The 13,943-nt window shown below is 40.2% G+C and overlaps 1 protein-coding gene across 1 annotated transcript in view; it reads left to right on the forward strand.

Moving 5' to 3' along the window:
• The window catches only part of LOC308552519 (olfactory receptor OR51C1-like), a gene marked incomplete at both ends in the record, with an annotated part of 82,740 nt that extends 69,833 nt beyond the window's left edge, over nucleotides 1–12,907 (forward strand). The window contains 2 exon segments of the mRNA XM_081127764.1: nucleotides 12,117–12,732; nucleotides 12,734–12,907. Coding sequence (XP_080983890.1) covers nucleotides 12,117–12,732; nucleotides 12,734–12,907 — 790 coding nt within the window.
• Between the last annotated feature and the right edge of the window lie 1,036 nt (nucleotides 12,908–13,943).

Genomic DNA, 13,943 nt, shown 5'->3' on the forward strand with positions numbered 1-13,943 from the left:
CCTGTAATAAACATTGTATTTTAATTTGGAGAACTTATGGTTATGCAGTGGCTGCCTCTCTCCACCCTTCCCTCCTCCCTCCCACCACATGGGTGTCGTCCCCCACCCCCCCACCCCAGCACAGATTCAGCCACAGGGTCTTGTGAGAATACATCCCTAACGTTGAGAAACAGTTGAACTCACTTCAGGTGCAGTCTGTGTCTCTAACGTCTTTGGTACTACATGTGTCCTCGTTTAAACAAGTAACTTTGAAATAAACCATCATAGGTGGGAGCTTTAAAAACAAAGAAACCAAATTTGCCTTACTTCAGTTCTAACATTCTCTGTGACCACTCTGAGTTGCCGATTTGTATGTAAATTTTAAATAGTGACGGAGAGTGCAAAATGCAAGGTGTGATATTTTTGTTAAGTGCGAATTTTAGTTCATGCATGAAATAGTTTATGGAATTTAAAGTAGTATTTTTAAAATGGAAATTTATTCGTTTTAAAAAATTATGGTTTGTTTTAAACCTAAAGAAAAAACTCAAGAAAAGAGTTAATATTCCTGGTTATTACATAACTATTACTAGAAATAACCTTATCTAATACAACAGGGTTTTTAAAAAAACACACAAAACTGATCAGGTCCAAGTGTCAAATGCCCTAGGTGTGTCATTGTATTCGGGAGAAACTTAATAAGAAACCAAATGTTTATAAGGTTTCACAATTGTGAAAATTGTTGGTGGGAACGCAGTCTGACACTGCTTGGGTTAGTTCTTCAGGAAAAGAATGCCAGGGCGCATGGATGTACAATGATAAACTTCTTCCTCCACTTGTACGATTTGTCACCAGTAGCCAGCAATGACATCCATTTACCATGATGGAAGGCAGCACAGCTCATTAGCAATTCTCAAAACTTTCAGAAATAACTAATGCTTCCAAAGCTGAGATGTTAAGCGTAGCAAAAGCATTGAGGGAGAGAGCTAGCATCTACCATATTCATGAGCAGATGGAACTCAAAGCAAACTGCTGAGGCAGTAATAAGGCATCCTGGCAGAAGCACAGATTTGGGAGAAGATCTGGACTTCTGTTGCGGCCCTACCTAAATTATTCACTGTTAATTCTTTCAAAATATTTACTGATTCTCCACTGTGTGGGCACTAGGAATACAATGATATACAAGACAGACATGGTCCCTGACCTAAAGGAAGGGGACTCACCACTCATTTTAAAAAAAAAAGTTAACAGACAAATGGATGAAACACTTTTATTATTTTAAGTATCATAAAGGAAACAAGCAAACGGTTTTCCATCGCTCCTAAGATAAAGACCAAACTTCTTAATATGGCGCCACTATCCTCTCCAACCACATCTAACACTTCTCCCTTGCTAGGTCTGTCTGCTCCGGCCACAACATTCTTTTAGTTCCTCAAATGCACCAAACATTCCTGTTTCAGCGTCTGGACATACATTGACCACCTCCACCCCTACATATCCTCCAGGTCTCAGGACAAATATCTTGGTAGAAAAGACTTCCCTGAGGTCCATAGCCTGTACTCCACATCCCCCACCCCTATACACTTACAATCAATGGCCAGTTCATGTATCCCCATAGCACCCGGGCTTTTTCTGCATTACTCTGTAATTATTGATTTGCCTGTGTGATCATTTATTTAATACCTGTGTTCTCTCCCACCACAATCTATTGCCACTAGACTGTACACTTAATGGTAGCAAATTTCTCTGTTTGGCTCATACCATTGAATTCCCAGGTTTTAGCATGATAAATTTGTGTGGAATGAATGGAGGTAAGCATAGATAAATATGTAACCAAACCAAAACCCTGCCACCAAGCATGGTCCTTAAGAGAATTCTTTTATGAGGAAAGCCTGGCCACGCAAAGAACTTCCTCATCGTACTTTCCTTTCACTGGTCTGGCTGGTCAGGTTGCTGTTATTTGGAGTTTTTGTTTTGATGAGTAACCTTTTTATTTGTTTGTTTGTTTGTTTGTTTAGCTTTCTTCCACTTCTTAAAACATTTACCTTCATTTTTTTCTGTTAATCATTTGGGCTTTAGGTCCATCTTAATTTTATAGCTTTCCATTTCAAAACTTTAATCTCTTATTTCACTAACCCTTGGTCTTTTAAAAATTTTTAAATATTTATTTTGTTCTATTTTTATCAACTCCTAATCTTAATTTGGAGAACTTAGCTCCAGTCTTAACTCTTTTGTGTCTTACTGCTTTCAGTTTTTCTATATCCCATTTCAAATAGAATTTTAAAATAGATATTATCTCTCCCATAATTTATTTTTAATTTATTAATGTGCTTATTTTTAAATTAATTGATAGATTTAAACATTATTTGACGATCTAATCTATCTTTTATTTGGAGTTTCACCCATTTGCGTCTATCTCCCTCTTCCTCTCCCTCTCTCTCCACCCCACTGCTTCTCATGCCCATTACCTCATTCCCACTTCCTCACTTGTATTTGCAGTGACCAGAAAGTTGGAAGTCAGGCAGATATAGTGGAGAGAGTTTGCTTTATGAACATGGAAGGATTAAAGGTATTTTTTCTCCACCAGTTTTCTATGCATCAGCCTCTTAGATTACTTCATCAGATTATTCCTCAGACCTGTTAAAATAGTACTGCAGACAACCTCACTGTGGAAGCCTAGGTGGACTCAGTTAACTCTCTTCAGGGGAACAAGCCCCAGTCTATAGACAGAATATTATACTTGCTAGAACAGTGTTGCTTCTTAATCTTCCTTACCATCTATTCCTTAGATGAGGAATTTGGGGGAAACTATGCCAAGGAGAAGTTCAACCCTGGAAGGGCTTCTCTAGGTTGACACTCTTCAAGCCTGATACTGGAGAGGTGTTGACAAACTTCTTAATAAATCCTTACAGAATGTTCCAAAGTAAAGAATCTGCAGCCACTGTCTGACACCACTTGAAACTAGCTGGCATTCATCATTCTTCCAAGGATGTTACATTTCCCTTTCCTTCTTGGCAGGTTGAGAGGAGGAATCTTCTGGTCTGTGACTAGTCTCATCTCTCTTTCTTGTTCTGAGGGCTAGTAGAAGCTGAGGGGTGTGGACTGAGGGCAGTCTCACAGAGTTTTAAAAAGAGGAACACTCATCCCCTTGCTTCAAGTTTAGCTTAAATTTTATATGCTGCCCAGCTGGGCGTGGCTCAGTGGTTGAGCATCGACCTAGGATCCAGGCGATCAGGGTTCGATTCCCGGTCAGGACACATGCCCAGGTTGTGGGCTGCAGCTGATCAATGACTCTCTCATCATTGATGTTTCTATCTCTCTCTCTCTCTCTCCCTCTCCCTTCCTCTCTCTGAAATCAATAAAGATATATTTAAAAAAAAAAATTAAAATAAAAAAAAATTTATATCCTATATCTGATCATTGAGGCCTACTCAGAGGAGTGGATTTCTAGGAGGTAATAGAGAACTCCCTTACTATCTGCTCATAGGACACGAGTCTCTCCAACATTCTAAAAAAGTTCTCATGCCAGGAATTTAGGCTGAGTTAGTAGGATCTTTTGCCCATGGCTCCAGAGGAGGGTTGGATGCCAATCTGGGAGATCGGAATCCTTGAAGGATGCCCCGACCATACAAACACACCCTGCCTTCCCTCCTCAGATCTAGCACTGGGCTCCTTTATAGGCTTCTACTAACATGGACTGTTTCCCTCATGGAGATGTGTTTCATTCCGTATTGATTGGATAGATTAAACCCTTCCCACCCAGTTTCAGGGAAAGAACCACTCTTATAAAGTGGACCCTCAGGTTCTTACTGTCTTGTCATTCTTAAGAACCTTACTTTGAAAAATCCTCTTCTGGCCAAGTTACTGACTAGCTCCATTCCAGCAGTGGTTATATGGAACCAAGATCCGCCTTTGTTTCTCAACTGTAAAATGGGGATAGTAAGACCTACCACTTAGGGTTCTCCTGAGGACTGTATGATACGTTTATATAAAGCAGTTTATTTAAATATAATAGTTATATATACACACACACATACCAGTGCCTGGCATATATGAGAGATGGTTATAAAATCTAGCTATTTTTATTAGAGTTATATTCATCTATCCTTTTAGAAACAGATCTGATTTATCAAATTCATAGGTCTATACTTTCTGGCCCAAGAAAATATATTCAACACACCCAATTTAGAACTTTTTCAGGAGGCCAACCCCTTCTCATGCTTAAAATAATTTGTTGGGTTAGTCTTGTGCTTTATTTTTAAAAGAATTACATTTTAATTCCAGTTGGAGAAAATGGGACATGTCCTTCATTTCCATTGCTTGAGCCAAGGCTGGTATGGTGGCATCCACTGGCTTTGAGAGAGCCCCAAATCTGGAGCACTTTCCATGAGAGAAGTGAATTATTCCCTGAATCCTGGGCACCCTTATGTATGCAAAATAACCCGCCATATGATTCACTCTAGTAGATACCCTCAGTTTCATCCTCAACCAAAAGTCAGATTGACCATTACAAAATATGGAATGTAGAAATTTAGTGTTTTATGGGTATGGATTCAATGCATACTTCTAGGGACCAAAAATCTCAGGGAAGCCCACAACTACTTATCTTGTTATAAGTCTAAAACAAGTCTAGGTCAATTTGAATGGAATAGGCCTAGGACAGTGGCCTTATTTCTAGAGCACTGAGATGACTTTAGAATGATGGAGAAACAAATTAGTTATTATAGTGATAATAATAATTTATTTCTTGAGATGTTACTAAGTGCCAGTTCAGTTGCTTTCTGGTTAGTTAAACTGACAATCTTAGTATCTTGAATTTCAGAGATTATGGGAAGTGATTCTATATTATCAAATATTATCAGAGCACAGTGAAGGAAACAGATTTAGGGACCAAATTCCTTGCTCTGACCAAATGTTTTGGGAAGGCTCAGGCAGATGCCCTTCTGTTAAGTGGGTCTAAAATCCACTTGAAGTGGACTTTTAAAGACAAGGCCCTAATCCACACACAAGTAAGATCATTGATTTATGAAGCTATGACTCTGAGTTCAGGGAAGAAAGAATAAATTTCTCAGTAAATGGTCTGGTCAACTAAATATTGATGTGGAAATAATGAATGTCAACTCCTACCTCACATCATATATAAAAATCACTTGTGTTAGGTTGTAGATATAAATATGAAAGGTAAATCATTAGAGATTTAGAAGAAAACATAGACTATCATCATCTCATTGGGGAGAGCTAAGAGTTTGTAAAAATGACACAAAAATATTAACCATAAAAAAAATGGATAAATTCAGTTTTATCAAAATTATGAATTTTGGTTTATTAAAAGCCACCATTAAGAGAGTGAAAAGGCAGGTCACAGAGTGGGAGAAGATATTTGCTATATTTACATCCTTCAAATGACTAGTAAATAACTACTAAAAGGCAGATAATCCAATAGAAAAATGAGCAAAAGATTTGGACGGTCACATCACAAAAGAAAATAATCATGTTCAATAGATGTAAGAGAAGACATCAGAGAAATGCAAATTCACAATGATGAAATTTTACCTGAGTTGTTAACGTTAAAAGCATAAGCATTATTGTTAGAGAGGATGTGGAGCAATTGGAACTCTAATGGGAATGTAAAATGATACAACTACTGTGGAAAACTATTTGGCCAAATCTACTAAAAGCTTAACACACACATACTCTCTGACTCAACAATTCTACTCCTTGGTATAAACTCAACAGAAATGCATATAGATGTATGCCAAAAAAAATATTCAAAATTTTCACAGCAGCAATATCTATAATAGCCAGAAGTTGGAAAGGACCCAAACGCCTATCAATAGTAGACTGGATTAACAAATTATGTGACATTAATAAAATTTATTACTACCAGAGAATGAACTTTTTACAACCACCTGAAGCAATGTGGATTAATCTCAAACTTACTATTGAGTGAAAGAAGCCCAACACACACACAAAAAGCACATACTGGATGATTACATTTACATAAAGTTCCAAAATGGGAAAAATATAACCTAGTGTTAAAAGTATGCATAATGATTGCCTGTGAAGAGAGGGGTCCAAGAGGGGCTTCTAGGACATTGGTAAAATACTGTTTTTTGATCCAGGTGCTAGTTACATGGGTGTGTTTATTTTGTAAAACTCATCAAACTGTACACTTGATTTGTGTGTGAACTTTTCTGTATATATGTTATACAGCAATAAAAACTTTATTAGAGAAAGGCAAGGCCTAATGAGCTTGGTTGAGGTGAGTGGTTGTCCTGTGGCCTCAGAAACAGAGAAAACCATAATGTGTATAGACATATACATTCAAAACAAAACAAAACAAAAAATATATTCACTAAACATCAGTAGAGGTTACCACTGAATAATTGCACCTAAGGTAATTTTTTTTCTGTTTCCAGCTCTTTCCAAATACTGGCCCTGGAAGGACAAGCAGAATACTAGAAGACATTGTTTTATCCTCAAAGCATTGGATAAAACTGTCTACAGTCATCTCTAATTTCCTTGTTGCAAGAAGTATGAATTTCATTCCAGGACTCCACATGCCTTCCAGGATTGTCAGGTTGAGAGTTTAGAGTTAACTACATTTGGAGTTCTATCCCTTTGGAGAATTGTAGGAAATAAATAAATATTAAGGTCCAAGAAAGTAGTGTGGGAAAATCAAGGAAGGCTTCCTGAGGGAGATGACATTTGATCTAGGTGTCAAGGGATGAGCAGGAAGTTGTGAAGTGTAGGGGGAGGAGGGGATGAAGGACAGGAGGGTCATTGTAACCCAAAGAGCACATGCAAAGCATAATAAGGAATGATGGTCACGGACCAGGAAAGAGTTGGCATCATCAGGAAGAATGGAGGGACAGGATGCTGGAGAGGATGTGAAGCCCCAACATTTGTGAGTCTGTACCCAGGTCATACACTGTGCTTGTAGATATAGTTGTAACAAATACCAAACATTATTCATTGTATCAGACCATGAAAATGCATAATACAAGTCGTCAATTTTTAAATTGTTTTAAAAAATATGTATTAAAGCAATAGCTTAATCACAAAAACAATGTTTCCTGCATTAGCATTTATACTGGAAGCCATGAAGTGTTCAGCTGGAATAAAACCAGTCTTTGTAGAATATTCGCAAACTTTAAGTTATTTAAATTGATCAAAATCCAAGCATGGTTATAACAGGTGTTATGCCAACCACAGAAGACTCTCAAAATCTCTTCCCCTAGAATTATAGAATAACTTGGTACCAACATCAGCATCCTTGCATGAAATGAATTTTCAAGGAGATGATGTTACATTCAGGGATATGGGCCTTGTAAGGACGCCTATTATTATGATGAATGGATGCAGACATGATGTCTGTAGCCTGTCATTTAACAGCTCTCTGGTTTGCCAAAGAACCACTTAAAATGCATAAATGCACTCTCTGAGCTAATGGAACAGATCTCTTTAGTGGTTTACAAAGACAGGAGAGAAGGAAAAGAGACAGGGTGGTTCTGCCACTTTCGGTGGCTCCACAGCAGCAGGACCAGATGAGTAAGGCACCTGCTCCCCGGCAGGACCACGCCTGGAGGAGATTCAAACCACCGTCCACTCTTCCTTTTCACCTTCCATTACCCCAGGAAAGTGGAAGCAGAGAGGGGTCCCCTCAAACGCACCGCTTGTGAGTGGCTCCGGGGATGAATTCAGCAGAATCGACAGTGGCCGTGTCCCCCTGGTTGCCACACGCCCCTCCCGACCGCTGGCAGCCGTGCACACGGTGGCCACCCGGGCTGCTGCGGTGGAATCGGCAGCCTCGGCTTGTAGAGTCAGCTCCTGGCAAGGGAGCTGCAGAGTGAGTCGCCTCGGGGCAATTCCTGATTGAACCAGAGCCCTAAACTGAACGGTACAATACTTCGCTGCGTTCACTGGCTCTGACGTTAGCAGAAACAGCTGAGTAATCGGACAGAAGGCAGTGGGAGGGAAAAACAGAAGGGCATTAATATTGAACATTGGCTCTGGGCCGGGCGCAGACAAGGAGTCTTTGCATGTGTTTTGGAGGCAGCATGGTGACGGTTATGATTCTGTGTTTACCATTTGCCGGCTGTGTGAACTTGGACAAGCTCCTTCAACTCTGTGAACCTCAGTTTTCTCATGTCTACCTCCCAAGGCTTTGTAGGAAGGAAAAGAGAACCCGGGTTCACATGGCATATACTGAGAGCTCTGAAAAAGTAGGGTTTTTTTTTTTATTATCATTACTGTCATTATCATTTAATCCTCAAACCAGCATCATTACCCATTTTACAGATGTGGACAGTAAGGCTCACGGAGACAAGAGGCTTACCCAGGGGATGTAACCTTGGCACTGTGATTCCAACGCAGTGTCATGCCAGAATTTGTACTCCTTGCCACTCTAGACCACACCGCCTTTATCAGGTGGCTTTGAAAAAAAAAACCGATTACAGAAATAAAAAGCAGCAAAAATGGGCTTGTTCACAAATACCCATGAACCAATGATTGGTGTGGTATATTATCAGTCAGGGTTCTCCAAAGATAAAGGACCAATAGGATGTATATGTATTATAGATCTAGGTCTAAATCTAGATAGAGCGATATCAAGAAATTGACTCTTGCAATTATGGAAGCTGGCGAGCCCGAAGTCTGCAAGGAAGGCTGCCAGCTGGCAGGCTGGAGACCCCGGGCAGAGTTGTTGCAAACATGAACCTGAAGGCAGTCTGGAGGCAGAACTCTTTCTTCCTCAGGTGACCTCAGTCTTTTTTTTCTTAAGACCTTCAACTGATTGGATGAGGTTTACCCACATTATGGAGGGTAATCTGCTTTCCTGAAAGTTTACTGGTTTAAATATTAATCTCATCTAAAAAATACCTTCATTTTGACATCTAGACTGGTATTTTAGCAAACATTTGAGCGTCAAGGCCTAGCCATGTTGACATAAAATTAATCATCACAGGTGGGGAGCAGGGATCTGTGGCAAATATGAACCCAGAGCCAGAATGTTTGAGCTGAAGCACTAACCTTAATTGACTTCAGCCATCAAAATGCTTAGGTTCTGACTGAGTTTTATTACTAATTTCTTAAAACCCACATATATCTTAGGCATTTTTGACTAGTCAGGTGAACTAAGATTATTAAAACAAAACAAAACCATAGTGAGAAATGCAGTGTGTGGGCTCTTAGCAGCAAAGATAAAAAACAGCTTCAGAAAGTAAGGTCCTTTTTCCTAGTGACTGTTTTACCTAATCCAAGCTCAAGGGTGAGCTATTATTTTTTTTTAAATTTTAAATAAAGCTTTGAATGTCTCCCCTCTGCTTCCTATGGCTAACCTGTGGGACTTATTCATAGCAATAATATAGTCATTTAAAACAGTTGTTGGTATTCTTTTGGAAGGTGGAAATTATTTTGTAGGCAAAATTGGAAAACATTTTTATTATAATAATTCAAAAATATCAATTTCCCCACGTGGCATCTGCAATAGAATAAATTTGCTGCCTTTCACCTGTTCTTCAGACCCTCAATCAAGTAGACGTGCTTCTTGCCTCCTCTCCTGGCTTCAGGGTGTTAGAAAATAGAGGAGTTGGTTCAGATCTGCCTGCCCTCACCCACCAGGCCTTGCATTTGGGAGAAAGCTGTGCTAGGCTGAGGAAGTGACGTGCAGCCAAGGAATCCAACTGAGATAACTGTGACAGAGCCTGCTGGTTGGCCTCCTTTCTTCTTGGTAATAGGACCCCAGTTTTATTTGGAGTGGCAATGTGCCCAGATAAAGAACAACATTTTCTAGTCAAAGGATGAGTCCCCTATGTCTATTTCCCCCTGCTCTTGGAATGTAGATGTAATGGTTGGCATCCTAGCAGTCATATTGAATTAGGAGATAACCTTGAGTTTAGCAGCCATACACAAGGAAACTTCTTTATAATGCCACAATACCTGCTGTGGATTTCCTACCTCTAGAGTTCTTTTATGTCAAAGAAGAAACCTTTGTGCTTTTAAACCACAGTAGTCAGATCTTTGTTTCTTTCAGCACAATTTAGTCCTTACTGAATCACTAACCCAGGCAGTAATCAAAGCACTAAGCTTCCTTAACACGCTTTGTTGAAGGGTAATAGACCACAGACTCAATATAATTTCAAAATCCATTGGCTTTTGATATATGGGGCAATTTAAAGAATCCAAAGAAAGAAAGTTGTTAGGTCTTATTACCTTTACCCATAAAATAAAAAGCTGTTAGAACTGGAAAAGTACTTGAGAAATTCTAATTTAACTCTGCCCCACCATCCATTCCCAGATGAGGAAACAGAGGCCTAAAGTTTAGTCCAGCAAAGATACTCAATAACCTGAGCACAAATCTCCTAACACCAGTCAGTCACCCCATGGTTATTTTTAATTCTTGATCTGCAAATGCAGACATAATCTGGATATTTTACACAACCAGGAAAGCAACTAGAAACCATTGCACAGTAGTGCTCATTTGAATACCATTTTGCTTACCTTGTAACATAACTTTGTCCAACAAGCATTTGGCCAATTTATTGATAGAATAATCTGAGCTCGCACCACAGTGCCAGTCCACATTGGAGCATCACAGAACAGTCGTCAACAGGTGGCCCACTTTTAGCTTTTAGTACCAATTCTTGTTAGTTGGATGCAAATTAACTATAGGCCCAGCAAAGAAAAGGGCCCGTTTGGCAACTATTCATTCTTGTCAGATTTGAAGCTGTTCTGCAAAAGCACTTTAATTAGGCAGTGGGACTGCTGCAACACTTAGAAGCAGCTCCTAAATGGGAAGCTGAGAATTTCAGGACCAAGTGAAGTTCTTGGTGCTTGTGCTGTTTACCATTTAAAAGACAGCCCCAGTGAATTCTCCAGTATGCCTTTCTTAGGCTTTGTAAGATTCAAAATGGTTCAATGGCTTCTTTTCTTTCCTTCTTTCTTTCTTTCTTTCTTTCTTTCTTTCTTTCTTTCTTTCTTTCTTTCTTTCTTTCTTTCTTTCTTTCTTTCTTTCTTTCTTTCTTTCTTTCCCTTCCTTCCTTCCTTCCTTCCTTCCTTCCTTCCTTCCTTCCTTCCTTCCTTCCTTCCTTCCTTTTTTTTTATATATATATATATCTTTATTGATTTCAGAGAGAGGAAGGGAGAGAGAGAGAGAGAGAGAGAGAAAACATCAATGATGAGTCATCACTGATCGGCTGCCTCCTGCACACCCCCAACTGGGGATCGAGCCCGAAACCCAGGCATGTGCCCTGACTGGGAATCAAACCTTAATCTCCTGGATCCTAGGTCGATGCTCAGCTACTGAGCCACTCCCGTCTGGGCTTTTCTTTTTTAATCTTTTCTAATTTTCATTTTTTAATGTTTTTATTTATTTTAGAAAGAGAGGAAGGGAGATGGAGAAAGAAACACTAATCAGCTGCCCCCTGCAGGCCTCATTCTGGGGATCAAGCTCGAAAGCCAGGTACTGGCCCTGACCAGGAATTGAACCAGCGGCCTCTCAGGGCATAGGATGGCGCTTAACCAACTGAGCCACATTGGCCAGGGCAGTTCAATGATTTCTTGAGACTCAATCCTTAGTTCTCACGACACTCTGACAGCATGGTTTGCAGACAGAACATGGGTTCTTTGATCATGGTTTAATTAATTCAAATTATGTACCATATGAATGGTGACTGCTTTGATTATTGCCTTCAGTTTTTCCAAAAGTGTTAAGAGACAACTCGTTTTAGTGGAGGCCTTTACAATTCATGAATAGTAAATGTTTTTCGTACAATCAAAGCGATAAACCCATAATCATAGCAATGTTCCATGTTATCTGCTCACTTATAGAAAGCTGAGTTGTTGAGCATCATTGTCTCTATTTTAAAGTGAAGAAACTACAACAGAGAAAGATTCGGTCACTCAGCTCATGAAAGGCAGAACCCAGTACCCAGATCATACTTTAGCAATTGTTCAAAAGACAAATTTGTATTTTCTGATCTTTTGATCTGTGTCAAACATTTTTGCAACAGTTATAGTATGTCATGACTGAGCATCTCTTGAAAAGAAGTTGTCCAGCTTAGTTGCAGAGAAGTGGAAGATGGCATGTGGTAGGACAAAGAACACCGGACGAGAAGGTGAGACTTGATTTCCGCCCTCAGCTCTGTGCCTGACTGCTGCTCTGACCTTGAACAAGTCACCCCACACCCCTGGGCCTCCAGTTCCTCACCTACAAAAGGAAGTCTTAGCATCAGACAACCTTCATTTAAAAAAAATATTTTGCACTTCAATGCTTGCTTGCCGCAGATGTTCCTCATTCACCTCTTCACTCGCACGGAATCCTCGATGCTCCTGGCTGTGGCCTCTGATCGTGTTGTGGCCATTTCTAACCCCTTGAGAGGCACCACCATTCGAACTCATGCAAGAATCGCACAGGTTGGCTCGGCAGTCGTTACTGGGGGGACTGTCACCCTGACACCACTAGTCCTACTTCTTAGGGGTCTGTCATTGCGCTGTGGCCACGTGCTCTATCACTCCCACTGCTTCCACCCTGAAGTGACGAAGCTCTCTTGTTCAGATACAAAGGTCAATAGTGCACTTGGACTAACTGCAATGATCTCTGCCGCTGGAGTGGACTCCGTCTTTATCCTGCTTTCCTGTGTCTTGATCGTTCGCTCTGTTCTCAGTATTGCATCCCCAGTGGAGAGGAAAAAGGCCTTCAGTGCCTGCGTTTTTCATATCGCTGCTGTGGCCATTTCCTACATCCCTTTGATCAGCCCTGTCTTTTCTTCACAGATTAGGAAAATGTGCTCCACCCTGTGTGTCCACACTCATTGCTAATTTATACTTGCTCGTCCCCCCTGTGATGAATCCCATCATCTATAGTGTGAAAACAGGGCAGATTCAAAAAGCAATGCTCAAACTTCTATGTTGCAAGAGAACTCATATCTAACAATTATTGCTCCCATAAAAGCCCATCTCAAAGTCAATGAAAATTTATCACAAATTGGAGTTATAAACCCACGCAATTTTAGAGTTGGATGGAACTAGAAATTATCCAAATTTAAACATCTCTACAATGTAGCTAATCCTACCTAAGGCAATCTTATCTTTTCTCTACCAAGATACTAACTCAGATTCTTACTACCTCTCAGTTACCCTGCTCCTCTAAGTGTCTAACTGATCTCCGATTGCTCTGCTATTTCTGCCCCAAACTACCTGTCATTTATTTTGAATTAACTTTCCAAACATCCAGCTCCCCAGAGGTTTTGTCTCACTTTCTGTCTCTCATCCAGGGATTGAGTCTCAGCTAAATGCCCTTTTTTCAGCCACCAAATATGCCCATTCACTAAATCATGCACACTTTTTCCCCCCAGTAAGGTCACATCTCACATCTATTTTTTCTCATCAGAAAATAGTGTTATTGCTATTTTCCTTGTGTTTCTGTCACCTTTTAGTCATGGAGGCATTATGGAAGGTTAAAAGCTCGTGGCCACCTTGAGAAGCCTGCTCCGGCCGAGCATGAGCAGCCGCCCCATCTGTAATCGCCACTCTGTCCAACCGCAGTGGCTATGCAGCAACATGTTCTGTGGGTAATCTGACAGCTAAAGTGGTGAAAGAAAAGCAGGGATTCGTGTTGCCAAATGGATTTTTTTCTGGAGTTACCTGACTTGCAACTCAATCAGCATATAAGACTAAAATAAAATATAAATTCCAGCCATTAAACCACTTATCCATGTTTTTATAAACATCAAGCTTTTTACAAACTAGGCACTTGTGGTAGATTGCCAAATGGCCACATGTTCCCCATCCCTGCAGGCAGACCCCTTCAATGTGAATTTGAAGCTTCTCTCATTACGAGGTGACGTCTGTGTCGCTGCACCTAGAATCTGGGCTTGGACAAGTGATTTGATTTAGACAAAGAGGCTGGCCCATGTGAAGCAAGCAGAGACTTGCCCGTCCTTTTACTATGGTTAGAACCCTGAGGC

The sequence above is a fragment of the Miniopterus schreibersii genome (assembly GCF_964146895.1).
Source record: "Miniopterus schreibersii genome assembly, chromosome: 2".
Taxonomy (NCBI): domain Eukaryota; kingdom Metazoa; phylum Chordata; class Mammalia; order Chiroptera; family Miniopteridae; genus Miniopterus; species Miniopterus schreibersii.